General features: G+C 43.0%; 1 protein-coding gene across 8 annotated transcripts in view; it reads right to left on the bottom strand.

Moving 5' to 3' along the window:
• Positions 1-11,080: 11,080 nt before the first annotated feature.
• EBF1 (EBF transcription factor 1) overlaps positions 11,081-14,346 on the bottom strand; it is a 270,793-nt gene continuing 267,527 nt past the window's right edge. For all 8 annotated transcript variants that reach the window (XM_039559534.1, XM_039559535.1, XM_039559536.1 and 5 more), the window contains one exon: positions 11,081-14,229. Coding sequence is in view for 4 of the 8 variants with exons in the window: in XM_039559538.1 (XP_039415472.1) it covers positions 14,198-14,229 (32 nt within the window). In the remaining 4 variants the exon portion in view is untranslated. The remainder of the gene's footprint in view (positions 14,230-14,346) is intronic.

The following is a 14,346-nucleotide window of genomic DNA, read 5'->3' as shown; positions in this document are numbered from 1 at the left end:
GGGCTGTGTCCAGTGAAGTCTTGAGCACCTCCAGTGGTGTGGGTACAGAAGCTCTTTGGGCCACCTGCCCATTTTCATGGTAAAACCCCCCAGCCTTACTTGTATTTGATATTCATTCCATTGTTCCAATTTGTGTCCATTGCCCCCGTCTTATTGCCTCCAAGAAGCATTTCATGGCACTACCACATACCAGTCCCAGCTCCCAAACTGGTGGACTACAGACACATCAGTGCCTGTTTCCCTTTGTCAAAGGCAGTGAGATACACCAGGTTTGTCAGTGCTAGGGACAAAGTTCCTATTTCAAGTTTTTGTGGACCCACACACATTGGGACAGTGGAATGGACCCACCAGATCAAAGGAGTACCCAGAACATCCCTGCTGTGCACTGCGAGTGCCAGCTTCCTCCTGGACCTGTCACCTTATCAAGCGCACTCAGCACAGCTTACGTAAATATTTGCTCACTTTGGAGCAAATACTCCTTATCCAACTATCTTCCTAAGCGATGAGGATGTGGGAAAAGAGCCCCTTCTTAATGCCTCTGACATGATAAACATTCAGCTCCAGTAACTGAGGCCTGGTTCAGTCAGAGCCCTTACAGGGGAGGAGTGCTTAAGCAAATTATATCTCAATGGAATCAATAGGACTTTGGCACTTGCTGAATGTTTAAGCACGTGCTGAAGTGTTTACTATTCAGCCCCTCATTTAGCTCCCATTTAATTAAACAGAATCAGATTCTCACAGAAGTAAATCACTGGAGTTTCTCCCAAAGGAGTTTTTCCAGTTTGCAATAATTGAAGAGTTGATGCAATGTCCCAACTCTACATCTTCTTTTTTAAACATTCAGGTATCTGTCTGTCTGTCTATCTACCTAACCTGTGTTATTTTACCTCCTAAATGATAAACTATTCAAAGGAGAGATGCTGTCAGAAGCAGCCAAGAGGGACACAGGTTTCATCAGCTACAAACGAAGTTCTGAGCCTTTGGTAAATGAAATGGAGCTTTTCTGATATTATTGTTGTTCAAGTCTAAGCTGATATAAGCATCTCTGCTTCTCCTAATACAGGCAAGGATTTCTTTGGAAGTTTAGTGCTTCCACTCCAGATAAAAGCAAGTCATTTGCTGCTTTCATCATGTCACTACTAATTTCCAAACAGTCAAACCTGCTGCTAATTTATTTACTGAACACTGAAGCCCTGTTAGCAGGGGCTGCTACTGAAACTGCTTTCTGGCCTTCGGCTTTTGTTTGTTGACAGCCTGATTTCCCAGTAGGCCATTTCCACCTGTGTTTCTGTTGTTTTTAGTGCATGTCTTTCTTTCTTCTTCCCAGTGAGTGTCTCCCAAATGGCTCCTGAAGGCTTTTCTCATCTTGCCTCGCTCTCTCATCCCCTTCTCCCTCCCAGCTGCAAGGACTCTCAGCTCTGCTTTCAGTCATTCTGCAGTTAGTGGTTGTCTACACTGCTGAGCTCCCATGGGGCACTAATTTTTGTTTCAAGGACAAGATTCAAAAGAGTTTGCTACACACAGGTTGCAGGGTGCACCTTCAGATGTGCCTTCAAATAGACTTTGGAGATTTGAATATATGAGCTTCTGAAAATCAGTTTTTAAATTGCAAGGGAGGCCTATTAAGTGCTGTAAAAATTTTTTTTTTGCTTTTCTATTTTAAAAGCTGCATTAAAAAAAGTGACTTTTTTTCCCTTCCTTTCTCCCATGACATTGGGTGGAAATAGAAATTAGGAGACTGCCATTTCCCTTTAACTTCATGCATATCAAAGGCAGAGAGATGACAGAATAAAATGATTCAGAGAGTGGCCGGCATACTAGGTGTCTGGAGGAGCCAGTGAAGAAAGATATTGAGATGTTTCCGTGGTTTCTTTGCAACAAGTCAGTGTGCCAGGAGCTTTAAGGGTGCAAGAAAGGTTCTAAGATGATTTCCATGAATAGAAAAATTCAGAGGCCGCACAGCTTTAAGGATTTATATTTTAAGATTTTAATTTTGCATTTCTTGATACTCCCTTCATAGCTTCTGGTTTACACTTACTTTATCTTAACCCCAGTAACATGTAAATCTTGTCGAGGTCCATTTTGAGAGGACTTAAAACTACTGGTACACTGGGCTTCAAAAATTCTCCTTTGCTTGCATGTTAAATTCAAGTGGGATTTTGTGCCTCAGTTTTGAAGACTTTGTTTCTAATAAAGTTCATAAAACTCAATACAACTGCTTATCTTTTGGCTCAAGCTTGGAACTGCAGGTTGGGGGTGTCTTCTGGTTAAAACTGCTGGGCTCTTGATTTCTCAAACTGGATGTTCATGTCTAGTAAGTACTTCAGATTTTTTTTTTCCCTACTTTGCCTCAGTTTCTCCTTGGTAAAACAGAGGCGGTAAGAATGTCCCGCCCCAAACAGGCACCGTGAAATGGTTCAGAAACAAATATTGATGGGAGAACTTTCAAAACAGCACTGGAGCAAAGTTCAGGGAGTGCAGCTCTGACACCCCGTGCTGTGCCTGGAGGCCATCCCTGCACACGCACCCAGAGGCTCAGCACTGGAGCTATAATCTACTAACCTTGAGTGAGTCTCTTAGCTGCTGTGTCTCTCCATTTCCCAATAATATCACAATAAGACTAATATTTACTTTCTTCACAGTCACATAGTAGTCAGAATGAATTAATGTTTATAAAGGACTTGGGAGTCCTTGGATGAATGGTCTCATAGAAGTGCTAAGCAGAGCATGCATTGTCATTTCCTTGTAGATAAATACATATCATTTACATGGCTGGACAGAGCTGCTCACACAAGCATATGCAACGTCTCAGTGCACTCAGGGTAGCACAGGATATAAGAACAAACCCAACAGTCCTTGACAATTCACGTCATTTTGCTTTGAAACGAGTATATTTTCTGTGAGAACAGAGCTTATCATGTAATCTCCAATGAAAGTTATGTTCTGCCTTTTTACAGTTGCCATGATGCAAATGTCATTTGTACTCTCCTTCTTTATGAAAGTTAACAGTTATTTAAGAGATCAAAGTTAATTATCACTAAGGAGATCATTTTTACCTATCAACCCACTTTTGTAACCCCACTATCACAAGTAGAAGCTTTATGCTAATCAGTTTTCTAATTTCCATAAATTACTGATAGAATTACTTTTTTTTCAGCATGAAAGTAGATCTGTTGGTGAAAGCTCTTGAGAGGTAAAGAGACAGAGAGAAAATGAGGTAAGGCGCATTTTCAAGAGTTTACCAGCTGACTGTGGTACCAAGAAAATAAAATTCAAATCATTAGTTTCATCATACCACAAAACTTGTAGATGCTGCAGCTTCCCTGCACTGCAGAAATCTGATGCACACACATTGTTTCAATTTAACATGGTGATAGAATGGAATTGAACGTGAGGATCACCGTGTGACCCTATTACATGTGAAGTGTCTCTATTAGAGCTGCAGAGACAGCATGCCAGAGGAGCTGAAATGTGTTGATAGAAACAAACAGATATACCTTTTTAAAAGCAGCAGTCAGAAGCTCTGCAGTGTGATCCAAGCGTGTTCTGCTGGAGAGGGCAAAATAGTCTATCCTAGGGGAAGATGATATTAAGAAAGAAACCCTTTCCACTCCATCACAGCACTTTCTGCGCAGTGAGCTTGCCAAATGGAAGCTGCTGCTGCTGCTGTGGAAGTTGTTACTGCTATGACTGACAGCTGCTGCAAAATAACCTCAGCTACAGCATAGAAGGAACAATAAGAACTCAAAATGAAGCAGATGCGGATATTTTGGGTATCCCCTTGGTCTAAAAGTTGAGTAAAATAATTGCTTAGTAATTAACAAGCTTGTTGCTGTGCTGCTGCAGCCTTTTAGACTGATGCTGATGAGTTCCAACATAAATTAATTTGTCTCCAAGGCAGAGTCTACAACCTAGAGCTAAAGTTGTATCCATACCTCACCTGAACCTCTCCATATTTGTGGAGCTTCATTTGGAGCTGGTAACAGAGCAGTTCACCTTCCAGTGGGCATCAGCAGATTTCTGCTTGACCACTGCTCCCTAGAACAGGGAGGGACCTGCGTTGTCATTTTGATCACGTTGAAGTCCCAGTGTCTCCTGTCTTTGCCTCTGTACCAGTGGCAGTTTCTGCAGCAGTGTTTTTAACCCAGATGAAGAGTCCAGCTGCTGGTCTGCCAGGTGCCTGAAGCACTTTCCTTGTCCAGGAAGGAACTGGCAACAAGGCAAAGCCCAGAGAGACCAGTGGCACAACCAGTGCCACATCCCCTCTGTCTGCCACAGGCACCCCACATCCCCCAGGACACCGTCTGGGCAGCCCCACAACCCCAACAAGCTCCAGAGCTAAATGCAAGGGACACCTGAAAGCACCCCAGGAACAGGCAGCCACAAAGGAGTGTGAAAGGACCTTAGCTTCCCCCTGGCTGTGAGGTTTTGTGTCACTGCTTAGAGAAAAGCGACACAAAACTCTATTCTCTCTTGGTTTTTCATTCCTCGACCTTCACCTCTCCGTCACACATGCACCTATTTCTCTTCAAACGCAGGAGCCACCCCATTGAAGTCAGCAGGACTCTTCTGGTGCTTCAAGCCAAGCATGCATATGCCTGGATCCAGTTGATATTTACAGAAGGCTCCTTTTGAATTGGCTTTTGATTATACCACCTGTGTCAGAGGGTTGTTCCTTATTGCATTTGTGGACAGCAGGATCAGCGTGACTTGTTTCCATGTGAGAAAGATGGCAAAAGATTGCAAATATAACCTTTAACATTACAGACCTTTTTTAACTGTCATATACTGCACTGAACGGTGTATTTGTGGTTGAAAGGGAACATAAACTATGATGCAGAACACTGAGGGATTGAGAAAATGTAACCTTTGAGCGGATGGTTTGGGGTTTATTATCCCATTTATTTATTCTGCTGGATATCTGTAGGATAATATGATCAATGAGTTGGAATCCTTCTTGTTTCTACCAACAACAAATCAAACCATTAATAGGCCAATAAAACCCCAGGATTTGGAGAGACGGGAGGAGGGGAAGTAATTGCATTGTTCTGATGCTAACGAGGCACATCTATCTTGAAATAACTGATTAAAGCTGGTGTTGACACAAGGCCTTTGCACAAAAAAAAAGGGCAGAACAAGGTGTGTAGTGCTGGGTGGTGCTGGGGTCCCAGTGGCAGCTCTGTGTTTTCTGCACGTGCTGTGCAAGTGGGATGTGGGAAGCACCTGTCTGGGGAGAATTCATCCTGCTTAAGCCTCCCTGTGCAGCACAGGGACAGGCTGGCAGTGCAGTGGGACAGGAGCACACAGGGTTCACGGGGCACGTTGTGTGGCTGATAAATAGTTCCACAGCTGTGTGATTGCATAATGATAGCCACATTCATTCACCTGCCTATCAAAAGCGATGCATTAAAGTTTGAGCTCTCTTCCCCTGGGTCCACAAAGAGACATTTGAGTGTTAGCTTATAGTCTTTAACATTCCTCCTAGCAGTGGGCTAAGTGCAGTGGGGTTAAACACAGTCCCTTTTGCTTAGTAATCCATTAGCTAATGGGTGTGTAAGCCCATCAATTGGCTGTTTATTCCCTAACCCCATTAGGGTACACCTGCTGTGCATAAAAAATACACCTGACAAATCAGAGTGATAGTTGAAATAAAATAAATATCAAGTGTTGTTATAGCTGATCCATAGTGTTTAAGGCAGAAAGGGCATAACAGTGATTTGTGATGGCAGAACAAAATAGCTCGTGCTGGCTCATGGTAGCTCGAGCAGGTTGATATAAATCCCCCTGCGATCACCTGTAGGCTCCAGCACTTGGCTGTCTCTTTCCCCAGCCCCACGGGCCCCTCCAGAGGGCTGGAGTTCACCTTCAAATGCCATCTCCAAGCTCCTTCTGCAGAGCCACAGTGCTGCTAAGTGATAAATTAATTATTTGGGGGAGGGGGGGATGGTGAGAGCTCACAGGCTGCTCTCCTGTGAAGGCAGCCAGAAGCTTCAAATCTGTCTCCGGTACCAGGCCATTTGTTTTGTCACTTCATAGGCTTTATTTATTTATTTATCTTGCAGCTCGCCCTGTGATTAAAACTGTTGAAACAGCTGTGAGCTGGTAGCAACTTTCCTGGTGCCGTGTCCTGACGTCAGTCAGGGGCTGTGGCAGTGATGGGAGCTGCCCTGGGCTGCTCCTCTGGGTGAGGGGCAGGAGCATTCCCAGCCATCCCTGTGCCCATCCCCTCAGCTCTGCAGCAGCCCCACTGCACAATGAGAAGCTACAGCAATGAACCTGTGGAACTCGGTGCCAAAAAGTGTTACTGAAATGAAGATATTATCAGAAAATGGATTAAAACAGGGCTTTTATTTAAAAAGAAAAGAAAAGAAAAAAAGAGCACCATCACCACTCACTGGGGAGGTTGATGACAGTGAGATGAGCAAGGTGGTTCAAGGTGGTCGGTCCAGTGTGGAAAATGCCCTGGGATGAATGAATAGGCTTTGAATGAGCCAGGATTGAGCTTTATGGGGAGGAGCTGGATGCCCTCTGCCATCAGGGTGCTGAGCAGCCAGGCCAGGGAGGGCAGGTGGAGAGCACACAGGTAGAAGATGGAGAAGCCTTGCAATCACTGTGGTGGGGGAAATATGCATGGAAAGCCTCTCAGGCTGAGGAGAGCTGAGGACCAGGTCTCTCATGTCAGGGCACACGGTGTAACCTCAGGTGTGCAGGAGGCCGTGACCACAAACACTTCTGCTGTCGAAGGAAACAAATGTACAAGCTTCCTGCAATCCCTCAGGCACCTCAGGCTGGCATGAGTGCTGGCTGAGACAGGTCCAGATGTGGCTGCTAAACCCACAGCTGAGCAAGCTGTAAAGCTCAACTTGTAGTTAAAAACAAAAAGAGGGTGAGTGAGAAAGAGAGACCAGGTCAACCCAGAGCTGCGGTGGAGCCAGTGAATTGCCAAAACACTCAGACTGTGTTAAGGTGATGGAGAGAGAGTTTGGGAATCTGGCTTGGGTTGCCTGAACCAGCACTTAGTGCTGCTGATGCACTAAGGAGCAGTGATAAAATGAACAAAGCAAGTCATCGCTCCTGGCTTGCATTATCCACAAGCTCTGGCATTTTCCAGCCGAGTGCCTGCCTCTGCCTTCCTGGCCCACTGCTGCTATTACTTTTACATCATGACTGTCGAGTAGTGTATCATTCATAACATCCCTATCACAAAGAGATTCCTTTTTAAATGCTTGGGGAGATGGAGGGCTACAAACCCTGGGAAATCAGCTATACCTAATATATTATGTAGAAGTTCTGTAATCATTATTGAACTAAAGTGCATTGAGTAAGTGGATAAAATCAGTCCCACTGTAGCATAAGTCTCCAGAGATCACAGATAAAAATGCCTCGCACTTAAGCAGAAAAAGGTAACAAAATATTTCCAGTCCCAGCAACAGCATTTTCCCCTCTATATAAATAGGGAACCCTCAGGAGAAGGCAATGATGCAGCAGAGGTTGAAGGCAAAGTTAATGGTGGCAAGGTGGGGGAGCGAGGCAGTGCCTGGGGCAGGCTTGGTGAGCAATGTGAGCTCATTAGAAATGGAAAAAGGCAGAAGGCAGAGCTCTCCCTGGCAGGGGTGGTGGGCAGGGAAGCAGCGGGCCACGGGCAGGACCCTGCAAAGCTTGGGGACACAGTGTGGGTCTGGCAGGCAGTGGAAGTGAAATGTTTGTGCTCTGTTTCCCTCTAGACCCTGCAGAAAAGTCAATTTTTATGACCAGGGGAACCTCGGGCCTTGCTTCCCACAGCTCTCACAGTTTCCTACCTGAACACGCACAGGGGCACAAACGCGGCTGCACTTTTGTGCCTCCTGTGCCAAGGTCTGGTCTGAGCTGCTGCCCCCCTACAGGGAGCCACAGAGGCATCCTCGGTGGTGAATTTATCCTGAGTTATTCTCAACCAGATTACTGAGCCCCTTGAGAGCTTGCACAGAGCTACAACATCATCAGTCCTTCCCTTTTCCATGCACTTGGCCAAGAGCTGCCAGGCATGGTGAGACTCTCTTGCAAACCTACTGAAACTTTTGTAAGGGTTTACTGTACAAGATACATTTTGACATGGATAAATGTGGGAAAATTAGGGATTCATATTATTTAACGAAAAAAAGGGAACAGTTTCATTCACTTATACAAAACAGGGTTTTGTTGGATGGGCACATATTGAAGAGAGTTTATTAGATGTTTCAGGAAAGGGTTAAGTGATCATCCAAGTAGTTTTTTTTCCATTGAGTTCTTCAAATGTGCATCCACATTAGTGATGAAGTTTGGGATTTTCCTTGAAAATAAGGGGGAAAATATGTGTTAGGTCACCGTACTTGCTATTCCTGTTGTGGGCCCACACAAAAAAAGCCACCTAGAACTGCAGTCCCTGCTGTTAGGCTGTGACCTGGGTAGTCATTGGCATTTGTGTCCTGGAATTACTTTATTAAAGTTTCCCAAGATGTGTGCTTTTTCTCATGGCCTGCCAATCATGTTGGAGCAGTGCCATAAGCTCTGGTCTAGCTCTATCCTCAAGGGCAGCAAGGGGAGGAAGAGTGAAGAGGGCTGTGGAGTTGGAACTATTATTTATTTATTTAAAGTATTGAGCTGACCTCCACTACTAAAATATCAGCCTTAGATGCTGGGCAAAAGGGATGCCAGAGCCAGCACCTGCTGGGAAGTGGAGGAAACAGAGATGTCAAATGGGGCCCAAATCAGTCATTGTGCCATTGAGACAATGGTGCTGGGGGCAGGCAGGAGGTGGCACATGACAGGAAGGAGTGACTACAATGGATGGGTGGACAAGGAGGCAGTGACCAGCTGACCAAGAGTCTCAGGGACCTCAGTGTGAGGCTGCTGCTCAGCATCTCTGAGATGTGACCTTATTGTATCTAGTGGACTCGAAACGTTCACCCTTAGTGTGTGCACGTTTTTATTAGTACAATGATAATTGTGTTTGTGAAGGGAGAAGCGAGTAGCAAGTGATGCTTCTGTAATGTTTCTGTGGATGGGGAATGTGGTTTTTGCTAAAGCACTTCCCAAAACTTCTGTCCTGTGGAATTGAAGGAGTCTGGAGCTGAGCTGGGGGCCAGGGACTCTGTGGGAGGCTCCAACCCCTCTGTAGCACAGCAGCACAATGTGAATATTTGCAAGAGGACAGGGAGCAAGGGGCAGTAAACAGGAAGGAGCTCAGGAAATCGAGTGAATAACATCAAATGTCTTCATTTGTCAGTCTTCAGCTGCCCCATGCAATGACAGAAGATACAGGGGCTGTGGTGCTAAGCGGAGTTACATAAATGATTACACAGCACAGCTGTGGCAAGAGCCTGGAGAGACTCTGAAGGGAATAGGCAGACACACAGACAAGGCACGGAAACTAACAGTGAAGGCACCTCATCTTGCCGAGGTTTCTTTAAACTAATAAAATATTAGAGACGTGCCCACACAAAATTACAACCAATCCCACTGCCAGGGGCAGACCATTCAGTCAAAATGACTACTACAGTGGCTAAAAAAATGAAAGAAGCCACTAGGTTAGGGGGCAGGAATAAGTCACATCGTTATACACCTTAAGCCACGTTTCCCTGGGTGATGACAAACGACACTCCCCTCCCTCTGGGCACAGGACCCATCGTGGGCCACGTGTCTCACTCAGCCACACCTGGATGTGCTCCCTGTACCTGGTCCTCATGCTTTGGGCTTTAGAGAGTTTTCTTCTGGCATCAGAAAAGCTGTTTGCCCTCTGTTACAGCTCTGACACCCAGGTGAGCTCAGGTTGGCCTGTCAGAACACCACTGGCGCTGGCAAGCAGACTCTTCAACATCTGAACTCAGCAGCCTCCTGCCATCCTAACCCCCCCTTCTTTTTAAATGTGGCTGAATTTAAATTTCAAACAAATCCATTGTCACTGGATCCAAAAGGCTGAAGCAGAGCTCTTGCTCTGCTGCACCTGTTACAGGTTATACTATATTCTGAATTTAATCCCTCAGCCTGCTTTTCAGATACACTGACCCAACATCTTTGTAGTGAGCTGAGCACTCACAGAGCCCTCGGCTGCAGTGAGAGATGCCAATATTCACACCATTTGAAAGAGAACCAGGGGAATTATCTCAGGCAGAAAAAACAGATCTCTTGTGCTGACAGAATAAACACATTCAGGGTCTGACTTTGCCAACATCTCCCCTTTCTCTAACAACTACTGGAGAGGATCTGTTAACATTAAAGAGATACCCAACACTTAACATTGCAAGGAGCCCCTTCCAGCTGCTTATGTTTTAATAACTTCATTTTTTTAAAGTAAATTTTAATTTAAACACCCAGCATCCCTATTCCTTCCTTGGAGCCTTGAATTAGGTCTGATGCTTAAAGATCTTTTGTATGACAGAGAAATTAAGTGCCAGTGTGTCAGCCCTCCATAGGCCAGAGGTAAAATTCCTCCTGGTCCTCTCCTGCCAGAGGGGTACAGAGTGAAACAGAATGCCTAGAACCATTTAGCAGCTGATGGACTTGTCATTTAGGAAGGGTAGAAGAATGGAAACCCTTTACGGGAGCCTCCTTCATGGGCAAGGAGCTCAGCACAGGTAGATGCAGTTCTTGGAGGTGGCCTTGAACAGGTCACTGGACACCTGGATGTGCTGCCACTGACTTAAATAATGCTGAGATGAAAATTCCTGTCTCCCTGGATGTCTGGTACAGAGTAGGATGTGCCTGGTGCTCCGTGATCACTGTGTTTTGAGAGAGACAGCTCTTGCAGCTGAGCATCTAAAGCCAAATATGCCCCTGAAATCCACTAGAATAAATAGGTTGGCCCTTCTGGCAAACAATAGATTTAAAAAATGGAAATAATAAGATTAACAGGGTAAACTTCAGCATTCTGAGCGAGGATCCTTTGAAATCCATTGGAGACAGAGGAAAAGGTGTTTCAGTGCACCAGCATTCACCACGATTCACTGTATAATTCCATGAATTTCAGTCTCTCCTTAATTTCAGGAGCCTCTGGCTTCTATATTTTATTTTTTTCTCATCTACAGACTAGCAGAAGCAGAAAAATAAACACACAACTAGGAGCTGTATTCACAGACAGGAAGTAACTTTAATTAAATATTGTGAAAGTTGAAAAGTTTTTACAGCTTGAATTTCTGCAAAAAAATTATAACAATCTCTACAGTAGTTAGTTTCTCTAACAATAGAACTGTACAGTGTGTGTGTCTATTCAAAAAGATTTAGATAAGAAGGTGAAAGGTTAGTAGTTTCAGAGATGACTTCATTTTAGCTGCATCCTAGTACAACTGTGAGGAAATAGGCATTACTTTAGGCAATCCAGTCATTGTGAAGCTTCACCTTGTTAAAACTGAAATCTGAATGTTTCCACTTAAAGCCATATTCTGTAAACAGCTGCATCTTTTACTTTGTAAAAGACAAAGGGTGGTGCGGGGGAGATTTTTGATAAATTCCCATTCATCAGACCATGATAAATAGCTGCAACAAAATGGAATTATGCACATTGTCAAAGGCTCTTTGGACACTGGAATAGAGACTACAAATGTGGCTAAAGTGGTGTCAGAATCACTAGGACATTGAGTGGAGCTCTACAAGAGAAATCGACGGTGTCACTGGACAAAATATGGCTTTAAATTTGATTACATTGTCGTGCTGTTGCTCATTATGTGAATTAGAATAATCGCTTGGAATACAGAGAAGCAATAAACTGATCTCTCTCACATTTTTCCAGTTTTCTCTTCTTTTATTTTCTCACCATGAAAAAAAAAAAAAAATCCTGTTTTTCTTTCCCTTCCCCCCAAAGATCACACTGTGACATTCTAGTGAAAACCATTGCAAAATTCATACAGGAAGCATGCACAGTTGCAGCATCGTTGTAAATGATTTCTTGCTCGACTAGAAAAAAGTTATATTGTTTTAAGGTAACAAAACAGTTCTTTTGTGCTTTTCAATTCCTTTTTTTTTTTCTTAGAATGTTAGTGATGATTGACAGTTCTGGTGCACAGTACAATGTACAAGTGAAATGATTATGATTTGCATTGTTAAGGCATCCAATCTGCTGGTTTATATTTATGTGAAAGACAGAGAAATATACAAGCAGACTTAAGAAAGAAAGTATTTTCATTGAGTTCTATGAAGTTTCTCCCCATATTTAATGCACAAAAATGCGTCACTCCAAAGAGGAGAAATCCCATGCATATTAATAGAGTAAAACAGCATTAGTTTTTGTTAAGCCTCAAAAGCAAAGGATACATTTTTTTTTTAAATCTACATAACTAAATGCTACAAGAATAATATGCTACTTTTTGCCATATATTGGAAAAAACTTCTTAACTTACAAATAATACAAAAATAGACAATGGCTTTTGGGTGGAAATTAAAAAAAAATGGAAGCATGATTTTAAACAATACTAAAAAAAACAACCCTATAAATGAAATGTATTAAAATCACATTTAAACAGCTAATACAACGGTGAATGACCAAACAAATCAGCACTTTTCACATAGCAAACATACACAATAAAATAAACTTGTAGGGGACAAAAAGCAATGTACAAATTCCAAAGATAAATACATTATTTATATGGATATTTTACAAAATCCCCCGTAAAACAAACAAACAAAAAACAGAAACAAAAAGCTTTTTTTTTCTTTAATTAATTTGCAAGTATGTGCAAGCTAAAGGTAGTGAGCTCTTTTTGCAAAATATGCAGTAAAATTCTTTTTTTTTTTTTTTTGTGATATTGAAAAACTGTCTTAAGACATTAAAATGTATAAATAGAACAACAACTTTGGCAAAAAATCACAAAAAATCTACAGTATTTATAACTACATACAAAACACAACAGCAAAGAAAAAATATCAGGTAATGCATCTTCGGAGCTTTGCTGCCTCTTTGACTAATAGTTTGTAAGAACACTTCCCAGATAATGATAGCAAAATTTTTTCGTAAAACAGAAGCTATGGTTTGGATTTGAAACCTTCCTAAGAGCCCCACCCCCACCCCCAAACTCATGTTTCACTACTCAAAAGCAGTTCCCTGTCCTGGATAGAGCGTGGTACCAACTGGGAGGGTCGACTGATACAGGAACGATGCCAGTGGGAGCCTCGGCCAGGAGAGCCTCGGGGTGGGGAGGGTGCAAACCCAGCCTGAGGCTGTGCCCCCCGTGCCAGAGCCAAAGGGCACAGCTGAGCTGAGGCTGGGCTTGGGGAAGGCCGCTCGTTTGGAGGGGTCTGAGATGTCATCACCCAAAGAGAGAGCGCCGTGCTCTCCTCTTCTGCAAGTCTGGCATTGCATCTACAGGCACTGGGTTTGCACTTCCAGAGGAGTCAGATTTGATATTTCCATCCTTACCTGCCCTTCCACCAGCTTTTTGTCAAGAAAGGTTGGACCTTAACTCCCCTTCCAACCTGGTGTTCTCTGATGAACTTTTCTTGGTGTATTATTTACACAATTTTTCAGCCTGGTATTAAAGGCAGAGGTTACTGATCCCACCCCTCACCCCACCCTCATAATCCAAAAATATCAGCTTTCTAGGGAGTGATATCTATTTAATTAGAACATTAAAAATGCGTCATATCAGCAAGTCACCACTGGATAAGCAACATATATGAGCCGACCCTTAATTAAATGGCCATAATTCTTCTACGAAAAACTAACTGGCACTTCTATTCTGTCCCATACAGACTTGTATGTAAATGACACCACTTCATTTTCCTTTACACAGCTTGGAAAAGAAAAAAAATTCATAAATTAAAAATGTGGCGTTCCATCTCTAGTGTCCCTTGTGTAATTGTATGATTTATAAAAGACAAATGGTGTTGAGTTAAATCAAGCCTTAAAAAAAACACAAAAAACCAGAAGGAAATAAAAGCAAGCCCCCACCCCCCGCCCAAAAAAAAAAAAAGTGGATTTTTTATCAACATACAATAAATATATCTCCCAGGTATTTGGGATGGACAACTTGAATCAACACCTTGCAATTGTGGATTGTTAATTTCAGTATTTGCAAGGATGGTGATTTTTGTTTTGTTTAAAAATCTGCAGTTATTGTAAGATCCTTCTTTATTTCTTTTTTATTTTTAAAAAGGCCTGAGTAAAAAGTTCCACTCTGGGACTTGTATCAGATTCTCTCTGAAGCAGAATTCAACCTCTTCATTAATAAAATTCTTCAAGGCAATTCTTTCACATGGGGGGAACAATCATGCCAGATATAGCTGTTGGAAGGAAAGGGAGGGGAGAGAGAGAGAGAGAGAGGGAAAAAGTTAATTTTCTGCATTATCAAGCAACTTTTAAAATCCTCAGAGCTTTAAACATTTACTAGCAATGTAGTC

This window comes from Corvus cornix, chromosome 13 (assembly GCF_000738735.6).
Source record: "Corvus cornix cornix isolate S_Up_H32 chromosome 13, ASM73873v5, whole genome shotgun sequence".
Taxonomy (NCBI): Eukaryota; Metazoa; Chordata; class Aves; order Passeriformes; family Corvidae; genus Corvus; species Corvus cornix.
This window is presented reverse-complemented; position numbering and strand designations above follow the sequence as displayed.